Raw genomic sequence first — 12,459 nt, 5'->3', positions numbered from 1 at the left:
CCAACCGAGTCAAGGTCGGAAATTGCATAAGACATGGGTCAACCTCCCCAACTGTGACGAGAGTGGCAGTGATAGGTACGGCAGACTAATCAAAAGCCAGTGCTGTCGGTGTTTATAGATCATGTCGGAAGTAAGATGATGACGAGCACATGTGAGCCTGCTAACTTTCCAAATGTGGGGTTTGACGCTGCCGCCACGAGCGCGGCCGAGAAGATCATCATCCCATCTCAGTATCCACCTTCCCATTGCTATACTTATGCAAATGCATTGATACAACAAATGGTATATGATGTACCTGCGCACAGCGCCTCGTTTGTCCTCTGATCTCGTAGTTCCTAATCAAACTGTGTCAGTCGCCTTCAACTAGGCCGTTGACTCTCTCTAAAGGAAGATTCCAGCATGCTGCCCAGTAAAGGAGGAGCGTACGAGATAGACGAGGATCCGGTGCCCCTTCCATCCACGTAGCCTGGTTGTCGTCTCCAACTAGTAAGTATTCTCCGATGGCTACATAGCTGCACCTCTCATGCGAGATAGTGTTGGCAGCGTTGGATAAGGTGAACCACGTCGCGCAAGTTTCGGCGTGAACCTAGAGCATATATGCAGATGAAATCAAGTTGGGAAATTTTGACCATCGCGGTAACAGCGCACATATATCTCCTACATCTGGAAGAAGTCTTCCATGGGAATGGCGTCGGAGTGTTTCATATGCAGCTTGCTTGCTCATCAAAAAACGCAGCTCACTACATAAGTGTTCCCCGAGTACAGGTCGTAGCAAAGAGCTCGGATGCACTATGTCTGGCCTTGACCTCAATTACTGGATCGGCCTTGTTCTCTCTTCTGTGATGTTCTCCATATTGTGCGTGTGCCCATAAGTTCCCGGACCTGGTTTATGCTCATCTAACGCACACAGCTTTTATGGCATATCCATAGCGCAGATACTATACTATTTCAGGCATTATCCTGAAGATTCACGATTGCTGAAAGCATATGTACGGCGTTGACAGTTGTGGATGTGGAGCTCGTCCCATTGTCACTCATTTCGATACCCCTCATAGGTGTTAGGTCTGCTGTATGTAGCATATTTACATCCACTGCGGATCGTCTTCACGAGTGCACCGGTAGTTTGCTTGATTTTGGGAGGACCGTTCTCGACGTTGTGGTACGCCTGCTCGTACGACCGTCGGTGGATCGTCCCCTCATTCTCTGCAGATCACCTGCTCTGGACGATTGAACATCACGCAGATGTCAAGTTCCTGGTAATTTGCCCTCCGTAAGCTCATGTGCGATGTGTAATCCGTAATTCTTCAATGCTCACCACCTTGACAGGTCCTTCGCGGTAAGCTGTGTCTCGGTGATCCGAAATCTTATCCTGACTGATAATGTACGAGTCTAGACCGAGTTTGTATTTTCGGTGAGCTTTCAGTGAGGCGACGTAGATGCTATGGCTCACCATCGACAGAAATTGACGATCATTGCTGTGCGAGGGTCGGTCTGAATGCTCTATGCGGCCTTCATGTTTTCGCATACTGATGACGCTGGGTGTAGGTTTTTCATCAACACTATATGGAGGCGTATGTGGCTATGGTCACTGTCTTCAATCAAAGGCGTTGCTGACTCATTACTGCAGTTCTTGCAGGCAACCGATTCCGCCACGTGTTAACACTGCTGGGGGTGCGTGCATGTAGATTCTGAGCTGGATATGTGTGGGACGTAATCTTGCATCATCTTTTAGGTTGTCTTGGCATTATTGGGCTTCTGTTCGTATGCTCTATCGCTGTCTCAAAACCCCCTGACGAGCTGTCTTTAGCGTGTGGTATAGGTGAGTACAGGCCTTGTGCATGGTGCTACACGAGCACAAGACGGGGATGGCACGGTATGTTCCAGAGCCTCATCAACCATCAATGGCGGCCGATCAGTGCATTCATCACTGCGTGCAGGACCGAGAACATGATATCGAGCTTGATGACATTTGTGGTTACCCGCGGCATAGCCACCGCGTATGCCTTTCTCACCATGAATTCGCGCGCGCCGTCCGCTCACGACTCCACAGCGTCTTCCAGCTAGCCTCTTGTATATCGGTGAGATAATCATGTTCCAAAGACGCGAACGGCTTGATCAGGATATGCATGTCGGCCAGTACGGGGCAGCAGTCTATAGCGAAGCGGTGCCCTGGGCACTCACTATGATTCCTGGAAATTCGAGTATGTGCCGAGATTTGGTTTGCCGCGCTTATACTGGATCTCATGGCGATCAACAGTCTATGTAAACTCTATGCTTGCATCGTGCGTCGTATCTATTGCCTCCCGGGGAGAAACATTTCATGCATTGCTCTCAGGCTCAATATACATCAACATGTCAGGGGGGCTTCCGGTAGTCTCCTAACCACCACTGATGTAGAACTGCATACTATAGGCATCCAGTGGGTGTTTGCGTGTGCTTCTCGTCAAAGCAGCACCATTCATCTTCCTTGTCAGAATCAACACAACGGTGCACATTGCAGTCTCGCAAGAACATTGTACATCACGAGATCGTGTCACGACAACGAAGGACAAGAGGGTCAAGGGTGCATGATGCATGCATGCAATCGGATGGCAATTATAACAAATGTATTTTTGGACGCAAGTAAGGACTGAGGTAATGCTGGCTGGATGAAGAACCGGTCGCAGCGCTTGCAATCGCAGTAGTCCTATCATGTGGTTGCTGCATATTCACGACACACATCCACCTTCAATTAGCGATCAGTTCGCGACAGTACATAGGATTCCACAAGCTTGATGCGTAGCAGCACTGGGCTGTGCTCGTATACACTAGTGTCCGGACTTGTGGACGCGGACTCAGGGGGCAGGGAACGTGCGTCAGGCTTCTGCAATGATTTTTATTCAGTTACATGTGCATTTGCAAAAGGACAGCTGGTCCTTGTGCCTGAGTACGATCTTCTCTATTCTCTCTCGAGTCTCGACAATGCCGACACGCCCGAGGAGGGAGTGTGCGGTAGAATGTCCACGCCGTGTGCTGGCAGTCCATCGTTTACGTCAGGAAATGCTCTGAGCATGCTCGGAGGTTCATCTGTCCTCGCCTTACTCCGCGTCAGGCTGCGGCAAACACGTAAGTAAGCGCGGTCTCAGACATGTCTGCATGGGACAACAAAACAAACCTCCAAGCCGATCACTAGCGCGCCCATATGCCACCCGCCTGCAGTTACGGCAAAGCAGAACTGCCTGCTCTCTCTGTGGTCAAACCTTACCTCCGTCGGCACTTCCACTGCCGGTGGAGGGAAGCGCGGGTTGCCCCAACGCATCCCAGCTGCCTCCAGCTGTGCCTCATCCACGAACCCGCCAGGCTGGCCAAAAGGAACATGCGAGGGTTCGCCAAGCCCGAGCGCACCCTTGGAGAACGCGCCCCACGTTAGGAGCGTTCCTGAGGCAGTGAGCGCGCCGTAGTGGTAGTCCCCAAGCACAACGGAAATAACTTCGCGATTCTGAAGCGCGGGCAGAATCTGCGGCGTGAGCAGTGTGTTGGGCTTGCCGATGAGCACGACGGAGCGCGCGCCAGTGGAGTAGGCGACAAACGTATTGAAGTGGGCCGATATCTGGACGGGAGTCAGTTGTGCAGGGGTGTACGGCAAGGAATGATGGCGTACATGAGTAATCCGCATTGTGTCAGGGGCCTCTAAATGAGTATCTCTCTTTGTGAATGTCGGATGTTCTCTGACATTCTTCAGTTCACTGAATTCAGGCAGCTGCAGAGCAGGAGAAGTCAGGTTCGTACCCATACGGTGTTTGAGAAGGGACTTACATATCTCCATCCACCTCGCCGATACGCACTCTCTCCGGTCAGCCGTACATACATTAGGACATGTCCCTTGTTGGTAAGCCCGACGATGATATTATCCATGCTTGCAATCTTGATCAATTTCGTCTCGTCATCGAGCTCCTCGTGTGAAAGGCCAGTTCCTGTGAGCCTTGGAAGGGCTTGATCAGGTATAGGCGGGAGTCTGACAGGGTGCACATTCTGCAGGTTCCAAGGATAACAGGGTATCACACGTGGTTCCTCCACAGTAGGAAGTGCTTTTGTCTGCGTTGCGGCGCTCTGCTGGTCAAGCTCCACATTCTTTGCAGCTATAGCGGCTTTCATCCGACCCTCGAATGGCCAGTATACCAGCACATCACCTGACTGCATTAAAACCGACGAGAACCCCCAGCCGCTCTCAACTTGGACCGGCGTAGTTTCAGGCGAAGACTTGTCCAGCGATGAGGACATGATCTTGAAAGGTCTCCCCCACGATGTGAATGTCCACACGTGCGATGTCGCATCTAGCGCAGTACAGTGCAAGCGCCCGCAGCTGGATCTACTGTAAGTATCAAGAGAATTATATTCAGCATCGATGAGCTCACCTGATGCTGCGGAACTTCACCGGCAGGTTGAGACGCATAGGCTGTTCCGCTTTCTGCGACGGAATGGAGTAGCCCTCGCTGCGCAGGGCGGCACTAGTACCATCGAGTGTCCCTGGACTAACTGTCAATGTATGCAGACAGCGTGACAAGTCGTCTTACCCCAGACATGGATATTCCCCTGGGAGTCCAATGCATGGAACGACCTGATAAAGTCTCAATGAAATGACCGGTTACCAGAAGGCCGGACCTACATTCCGCCTGCCTCAAGATGCACAATCCGAACACCGGGAATTCGCAGACGTATAGGGTAGGGCACCCCTTCGTTCATTGCGGTGTTCGGAAAATTGCCATCTCCTAGACCCAGTCGACCATTACTTCGCTCTCTATACATGACGGTAATGAAATGCTTGACAGGGCACGAGACACGAAGACATACCCCCATACGAGTACCTTTGGAATAGATAACTTTCTGTACAGGAATTTCCACCCGGCGTTCCTTGCGGTATCCGACGTAGGGAAGTTGAAGTCCTCCTGAACCTTTCTGTGCCAGAATGGCTCATCCGACGCAAGCTGGCTGAAGAAATGGTTGGTGCGTGCGAGACTGAGAAGATCGGAGACCGGTAGTATAGGAAAGATGTGGTCGATGAAGAGTTCGATGGGTAAATCTGCAAGCGTAACCATTCTCCCGAATGGTGGAGGTATGAAAGAGAAAGAGGAAAATCCGTAGCAGCAGCCGTAGTGACGGCTGCGATCTCCAATCACCAACTAAGATGGTACCACTTGTGGAAGATGGCGGGACAGAGCCGTATAGCACGCGTGAGTGGTGACTGCAAGTCGACGAGTCCTGACTGATTTATGGATAGTGAGCGGACAGGGTGAGGAAGGAGGTGGGTACAGACGGAGGTACATGCAAGATGGCGACCACAGCACGACAAGGCAGGGAGACGGGGAAGGGTGTGAGAAGGCGAGAGCACAGCACGATGTCGCTTATAGAAAGTTTGCGCCAGCGTGATATTGGACTCGATGTGTATAAATAGATAGGTACGGCAGACTGCCAAAAGTCCAGTGCTGTCAATATGTGTAAACCATGCCGGAAGTAGGATGTTGATCCCGAGCTCATGTGAGCGTGCCAAATGTAGGCTTTGACGCTGTCACCATCAGCGGCGCTGAGAAGATCATCATCCCATTTCAGTATCCAGCTTCACCGGTCGAGGAAATTGCAGTATGCGAATACATTGACACAATGAAGGGTGCACGACGCACCAGCGCACAGCGCCTCGTTTTTTCTCTGGATTCCTGACTTCCTGATCAAACTATATGTCAGTCGCCTTCAAGTAAGGTGTTGATCATCTTTCATCTATCCAAAGGAAGATTCCAGCATGTTGCCCAGTAAAAGAGGAACATACAAAATGGGCGAGGATCCGGTACTCCCTCCATCCACCTAGGATGGTCGTCTCTGACTAAGTATTCGCCGATCCGGGGTGCAGAGGCGCAGCTCTCATGCGAAATAGTATTGCAACATTGGATCAGGTGAACCGCATCGCACAAGGTTTGGCGTCAATCTAGAGCATATATGCAAATGACACCAAGTTAGAAAACACAATCATCGCGGTAATAGTGCACGAACATCTCCTACAATGTAGTCGCGGATCTCATGCACGCGAAGCCATAACCTATGCGCCGCTGCAGAATCGCAGTCGGTTGGCGCTCGTAGGCAAAACATCTTCTTGCCGTCTTGTAATAGAAACAGGTCCTTCGCACAAGAGTCGAACTCCGCATTGCGCTTACGCAAGCAAGATTAATAACTAAACGCATAACGATTGTCACAGTTTCTCGTTTGACACACATGAGTATAATTTACTTCGCATGGAGGAGAAGACTCACATGAATGCGACAGCATTCCTACCATTCAAAAGCGCAATTTGTCCGGACTTAGAGAGGACTCCTCATGCACGAGTATATGGGACCGAAAGCATCAAAGCCAAGGGCCGCGCGGATCGTCGCGAATGTATTCGTCGATTGACATACGACAGTAAAGTGATAAAAGGAGTAATGTCGCCCCACAAACTCCATAACATGCTATATCGTTTAGTACTGTCCCAGGACGTAGGAATTTCAATAGTGGGCAGCGAGGTTTCTGTTGATGGCCAAGCGCGTCCGTTCGCCCCGCGTGTGTGCGCGCGCATGACGCCGCGTTATCGCGCCCCTGGCGTTCCTGACCCGCACTATATATCCGGACTCCTTTTCGTTTAGCCACGTACCGTAGATACTGGCGACTCACCGCATTACGATACGTTATATACCGTCTCTGTCTCGATGCGAGCTTCAGTTGATCTTACCTCACTGAAGCTCTGACCGGTAGTCGCTAGATCCGACGTCGCTCGTACCTCGTTAAGAGTTTCGTGTGTCACTTACTCCGGGCATGGCCACTGGCAGGATATTTGGTGTCTCCAGGACGGCTCCGAGTCGATAGCATCTGCCGCTTGAAAGGACAATTGCACGCCCCTGATCGGGGGAGGTCTGCTAGCTATATATGGGTGACAGTGGATCCAGTGCACGGGAGGTCGGACAAACAACACGTACACAATCGACCACAGCCCTGATTTAGCTTGAACTCGCGACTTCATATCATTATCTCACCTTGACCCGTATCATCATGATCTAATTCCCTTGTGCATACCACTGCAGCACCAATGAGAGTTATGGCATCTTCAATTCTCTATTACGGGCGCGACTACTCAAGTACTCAATTCCTGAATCAACGGGATGACATCCATAGTATTCTGCAAGTTCTGCGGCCCTATGGTCTAGGTGAGTCGTTGTCGGCTGATGACGATAAATCCGCACTGCGGATTGAAATGGTCAATGGCGGCCGCTACGTGCGTGGGATCACCGTTTTGCGGACCCTACCCATGGCGTGCCTTGTGTTGAATCCGCCGGTCATGCTGCATGAACTCGTGCATTGTCACCTCACCTTGTGAGACACATGTGGAGTGCGAAGACGAAGCCATTCAATCGCTCGGGACACGTGAGAATACGCTACTGATGGCCGACAGACTCGGAGTACGCGCTCAATCTTATCCCCATCTCCAGGCTTTCATGCGGCATCTCTCCGATCTTACGTCATGCTCCCTGCTTTACGGAGTCTTCAAGTTCCACCTACATGGAGTGTCGCATTCCGTCAAACGTCTAATTGAGGAAAGGTCCTCTCGCCTCCCGTTCCTTTGAAAGTCGTGCGCTCAACCTAAGCAGATACCAAGTTGTATGAATGGGGCCGATGTTGTCTTCCTGATTCGCATCAAATTCTCTTTCTATAGGATGCGCTCTGATATCTGTCTCTAACGCTCGGCTAGTGAAAAAGAAGTCTCCCATGGGAATGGCGTTGGAGCGCCTCATATGGAGGTGCTTGCTTGCTCATCAAAAAAGCAGCTCACTTAGTGTCCCCTGAGTACAGGTCGCAGCAAAGGGCTCGGATGCCCCATGTCTGGCTTTGACCTCAATTACTGGATCGGTTTCTTTCTCTCTGCTGTGATATTCTCCATATTGTGCGTGTGCTCATGAGATCTTGGACTCGGTTTATGCTTATCTAATGCACACAGCTTTTATGGCATATCGATCGCGCAGACACTATACTATTACAGGCATTATCCTGAAGATTCACGATTGCTGAAAGCATATGTACGTCGTTGACAGTTGTGGATGTGCAGCTTGTCCCATTTCCGCTCATCTCGATACCATTTATAGGTCTTGGGATTGCTGTATGTGTCACGTTTACATCCACTGCGGATGGCTTTCATGAGTGCATCGGTAGTATGCTTGACTTTGGGAGGACCGTCCTCGACGTTGCGGTACGTCTGCTCGCGCGATCGCCAGTCGCCCGTCCCCTCATTTTCTCCAGATCATCTGGTTCTGGACGATTGAGCATCACGGAGATGTGGGGTTCCTGCTTATTTGCCCTCCGTAAGCTTATGTGTGATGTGTCATGCTTAAACGTTCACCACCTTGATAGGTCCTTCGCGGTAAGCTGCATCTCAGTGATCTGAAATCTTACCCTCACCCTGACTAATATACGTGTCTAGACCGAGTTCCTTTTTTCGGTGAGCTTTCAGTGAGGTGACGTAGATGTCATGGCTCACTATAGACAGAAATTGACGATCATTGCGGTGCAAGGGTCGGTCTGAATGTTCCATGCGGCCTTCGTGTTCTCGTATATTGACAACGCTGGGTGTAGATTTTTCATCAACACTATATGGAGGCGTATGTGGCTATGGCCACTACCTTACGGGAAGGCCTTACTGACCCGTTGCTGTAGTTCTGGCAGGCAACCGATACCGCCATGTGTTCACACTGTTGGGGGTGCGTATATGCGGGCTCTGAGTTGATTACGTGGCTGACGCGATCTTGCGTCATATCGTAGGTTGTATTGGCATTATTGGGCTTCTGTTCGTACGCTCTGCCGCTGTCTCAAGAGTCTCCCTGACGAGCTGCCTTTTCCAGCATGTGGTATAGGTGAGTACAAGGAACCGCCTGTGATCGACGATGACCGTTAGCTATTCAACGTGATATCAGCACAAACGGCGAACATGTGGGTCTCAAGCTGCTGCACTTCCTCCCTGGTTATCATGATTAAACAATGACAGGTACGACGAGACCTACGCTTACACAATTATCCCGAACAACTTGGTGCGCAAAATTAGGCACACTTGAAAATCGTCCTAGTCTTAATGCCACCGCTGCTCCAGGTATCTGGAGTGCTAGGACTGGGCGCGTCGTTTGTCGCCGATATCTATATCACCGTTGCCTTGTGCATGGTACTACATGAGCACAAGACGGGACTTGCACGGTATGTTCCAGATATTAATGGTGGCCGATCAGTGCACTGATCATCGCGTAAAGAACCGAGAACATGATATCAAGCTTGATGACATTTGCGGTTACCCGAGGCATAGTCACTTCGTATGCCTTTCTCAACACGAATTCGAGCGCGGCGTCCGCTTACCTCTCCACAGCTTGTTCCAGCTAGCCTCTTGTATATCAGTGAGGAAATAATTCGATAACGACGCGAACCGCTGCTCACGATGTGCATGTCGATCAGTACGGGGCAGCAGTCCATAGCGAAGCGGTGCCCTGGGCACTCACCATCATCCCTGGAAACTCGAGTACGTCTTGGGAGTTTGTTTGCCGCGCTAATCCGGATCTCACGGCGATCAACAGTCTATGTAAACTCAATGCTTGCATCGTGCGTCGTTACCTATTGCTTCACGGAGAGGGGAGAACCGTCTGATCCATCGCCCTCAGGCTCAACATACGTCAACATGTCAGAGGAATCGCCGGCAGTGTTCTAACCACCACCGGTGTAGAACTCAATACTATCGGCATGCAGTGGGTAGTTATGTGCCTCTCGTCAAAACAGCACCGTTCATCCTTTTCGTCAGGAACAACACGAGGATGCACATCGCAGTCTCACAAGAACGGTGTACATCAAGAGATCGCGTCACAGCACCGGAGGACGAGAGGGTCAATGGCGCATGACCACGCATGTAAACGGATGGCAATTATGGCAAATGTATTTTTGGACATGTTATGCTGGCTAGTGCCGGGGGCTTGCCGTGGAAAGTAGTCTGATCATGCGGTCGCTACATATTCACGACACATGTCCGCCTACGATCAATGCGTGACAGCACGTGGAATTCCTTGCTGCTGCTCTGATAGCTACCATTCGAAAATATAAGAACGTGAACGAGGTTAATAATAGCAGGTAGCGTGTGGATACAGGAAAATGCGCGTCTTCCTGGCATTGTTCAAATAATCTCGTGACTCGTGATCCGTTCACGTAGTTGGCAATAGACAGCTAGATGAGACAGTCAAGACGTCCGGTCCTCGTCCGGGCCTTCATCAAGCTGGATTCTCACTGAGTTGAGAAATCAAATGACGGGTCCTCGCAGTGCGTGGTCGTATATCACACTCGAATGGGTCTGGGAAACTGCAACAAAAGGGCATTCGTGAAGCCTAGCACCCAAGTAGGCCAGAAGAACCTACTGACCTGACAAGTCCAGATGTAAAAGACATCTGCGGCATTATTTCATTGCCTTCGGCGTCACGAGCCTTGGATATGTCGAAGGCCGCAATGATGCTGGATATAGTAAGCCATATGTTCATATCCGCGAAATGCCGGCCCGGGCAGATACTTATAGCATCCTGGTGGTCAACATGGCTACGAAAGCGACGCAACATGGATCATACCGTCGGCCAAAGCCAAAAATGAATTTACGTGGGTCAGCTTGCTCCGCTGTATGACTGTCCATTTCCTGAAAGCGCTCAGGGCGGAATGTCTCCGGTTCTGGATACAGCGTTGAGTCTTGCGTCATTGCCCTAACATGAACACTTGGCTGAGCATGCAATGTAGAATTGGATGGATGAGGCTGACCACAGGTTTGCCACGATGACGGTACCACGCGCAATATTGTGCCCGCGAAGCACCTCGTCCCTCGACATTGCATGCGGTATACCTGGAAATTATATTTAGACCTAGCTATGTAAGCAGGAAATGTGGAACATCGCGGTACTTGCCAGACGGAGCGGGACAGTTCCAACTATCCCCGCAAGTTAAACGTGGAGGAGCTTACAAAAGGAAAGGCGCACCGATACACCTCCTTAATGATGCAGTCTACATATGGCAAGGATGCTCTGTCCTCGACGTTTGGCAGTCGTGTGCCTCCCACAACACGGTCAATCTCTGCTTGCGCCTTCCGCAAGACCTCTGGATGAAGCACCATAGCAAGAAGAAATGTGGAGAGCGTCGTCGCAGTCTGATTCACCACCTTTCAGAACTCAGTGAGGGGCATGTGGCTGTACAAATTACTGTGTCCACCGCGGCTGAAAGAAGGTTTATCAGTGCTGCTAGAATTTAACACACGCTGCTTTATAGTAACTGACCAATATAAAGAGCGCCGGCAGCGTACTTCAACAATAGTTGATCTGGTTGTAGTAATCTACCTTCAGACTGCGAAGAGATTATCTTCGCAACGAAATATGATTGATCATGACCATCTATCTGGCCGGAACTTAAATTCGAACGAACAAGGTTGATAGTAACGTTTATCTTACCATTGCTTTCCTGGCCATTTCGAATGGCTCATCCATAGTCTTTTGAACAAGCTGACGAACCTGCGGGATCTTCCTTTTGAACCCCATCCCCGGGATCCAGGATGGCAGATGCCTTACTACAGAAATATATATAAGCTCATGACAATTAACTCAATGATAGTACTCACGGATGGGTAGGAAATCAACCAGGGAAGACGCAATGTCCCCCAGCTTCGCAGTTCCACCCATAGCCTCCTCGGCTGTCCTAACGAAGGCATCATCCTTAGACGTCATAGTGTGGCCGTAAACAATGACCATCATCATCGCGGCCATGTATCTACTCTCCGCGATGGTTCATAGTCAAGCGACACAACGGAGTGAAGTTCACCCTACCGTATGAGATGTTGCGAGTATCGCTCAGGTTCATTCAAGAGGTCAGAGAGTAAGGCATGCACCGCGCGTCGTTGACTTCGACTGTAACTGGCCAGGGACTCTTTCGTCTCGAGGGCGGTGTGTACCCATTTTCGCTGCCGGCGCCATACCTCCCCGTAAGGGATGAACGGGAAACATGAGTCATAACCAAGACTGTCGGCAATCAGCAGTCAGCACTCCGACCTCCAATTGGCAAGATTCATGGTTTGGAACTTACAACTCTCTTACGAAGACCATATGAGGTCTGTCTGAAGTGACGGAATTCTTGCCCTCTAACAGTTCGCGAGCAGCGGATAGCGAATGTACGACCAACACCGGCGTCGCGAAAATTCGCAGATAGATCAGATCGCCTACATAAACAGTGTGAGCGAACCTCCTCGTTGATCCAACAAAAGAACCAACCATATTCTCTCCCCCATTCAGCGAAGGTCTTGTGCTGATCTTTGAGGGGTAGTTGGTGCACGTTGCCTATGAGGGGCAGAGGTCGTGGTCCAGGAGGCAGCTTGGATGATCTGATCCGTCCGCGATACCAGACATAAGGCCAGAG

The 12,459-nt window shown here is 50.6% G+C and overlaps 4 protein-coding genes across 4 annotated transcripts in view; 2 read left to right on the top strand and 2 right to left on the bottom strand.

The window, feature by feature from the left end:
* Positions 1 to 791: 791 nt before the first annotated feature.
* On the top strand, positions 792 to 2,571 carry POSPLADRAFT_1132935 (hypothetical protein; the record flags this gene model as incomplete). The annotated part of the gene is made up of 7 exons (XM_024484276.1): positions 792 to 860; positions 1,546 to 1,571; positions 1,637 to 1,671; positions 1,733 to 1,819; positions 2,061 to 2,201; positions 2,336 to 2,370; positions 2,413 to 2,571. 7 exons carry the CDS (start codon positions 792 to 794, stop codon positions 2,569 to 2,571), a joined length of 552 nt encoding a protein of 183 aa, XP_024342737.1.
* A 269-nt stretch (positions 2,572 to 2,840) lies between these two features.
* POSPLADRAFT_1165938 (hypothetical protein) lies at positions 2,841 to 5,075 on the bottom strand (the record flags this gene model as incomplete). The annotated part of the gene is made up of 8 exons (XM_024487902.1): positions 2,841 to 3,092; positions 3,155 to 3,589; positions 3,641 to 3,739; positions 3,796 to 4,342; positions 4,395 to 4,506; positions 4,554 to 4,597; positions 4,646 to 4,777; positions 4,831 to 5,075. The coding sequence occupies 8 exons, from the start codon at positions 5,073 to 5,075 to the stop codon at positions 3,078 to 3,080; spliced, it is 1,629 nt and encodes a 542-aa protein (XP_024342736.1). The 3' UTR covers positions 2,841 to 3,077.
* Positions 5,076 to 7,874: 2,799 nt separating this feature from the next.
* Positions 7,875 to 9,926, top strand: POSPLADRAFT_1052604 (hypothetical protein; the record flags this gene model as incomplete). The annotated part of the gene is made up of 21 exons (XM_024480287.1): positions 7,875 to 7,939; positions 7,994 to 8,072; positions 8,139 to 8,152; positions 8,206 to 8,242; positions 8,293 to 8,354; positions 8,404 to 8,413; positions 8,474 to 8,491; positions 8,540 to 8,565; positions 8,626 to 8,651; positions 8,707 to 8,750; positions 8,812 to 8,836; positions 8,892 to 8,903; positions 8,964 to 8,979; positions 9,035 to 9,077; positions 9,137 to 9,237; positions 9,291 to 9,350; positions 9,404 to 9,431; positions 9,490 to 9,553; positions 9,609 to 9,633; positions 9,693 to 9,776; positions 9,830 to 9,926. 21 exons carry the CDS (start codon positions 7,875 to 7,877, stop codon positions 9,924 to 9,926), a joined length of 936 nt encoding a protein of 311 aa, XP_024342735.1.
* Positions 9,927 to 10,125: 199 nt separating this feature from the next.
* The window catches only part of POSPLADRAFT_1177398 (hypothetical protein), a gene marked incomplete at its 5' end in the record, with an annotated part of 3,207 nt that continues 873 nt past the window's right edge, over positions 10,126 to 12,459 (bottom strand). Inside the window, 12 exon segments of the mRNA XM_024488497.1 lie at positions 10,126 to 10,377; positions 10,438 to 10,581; positions 10,638 to 10,766; positions 10,822 to 10,903; positions 10,923 to 10,926; positions 11,021 to 11,203; positions 11,257 to 11,270; positions 11,331 to 11,448; positions 11,502 to 11,617; positions 11,669 to 11,820; positions 11,874 to 12,065; positions 12,130 to 12,262. Of these exon segments, the coding sequence (XP_024342734.1) occupies positions 10,290 to 10,377; positions 10,438 to 10,581; positions 10,638 to 10,766; positions 10,822 to 10,903; positions 10,923 to 10,926; positions 11,021 to 11,203; positions 11,257 to 11,270; positions 11,331 to 11,448; positions 11,502 to 11,617; positions 11,669 to 11,820; positions 11,874 to 12,065; positions 12,130 to 12,262 (1,355 nt within the window). The 3' untranslated portion in view covers positions 10,126 to 10,289.

This window comes from Postia placenta (genome assembly GCF_002117355.1).
Source record: "Postia placenta MAD-698-R-SB12 unplaced genomic scaffold POSPLAscaffold_2, whole genome shotgun sequence".
In the NCBI taxonomy this organism is placed as follows: Eukaryota; Fungi; Basidiomycota; class Agaricomycetes; order Polyporales; family Adustoporiaceae; genus Rhodonia; species Rhodonia placenta.
Note: the sequence above shows the minus strand (reverse complement) of the source record. Positions and strands in the feature narration are given on the sequence as shown.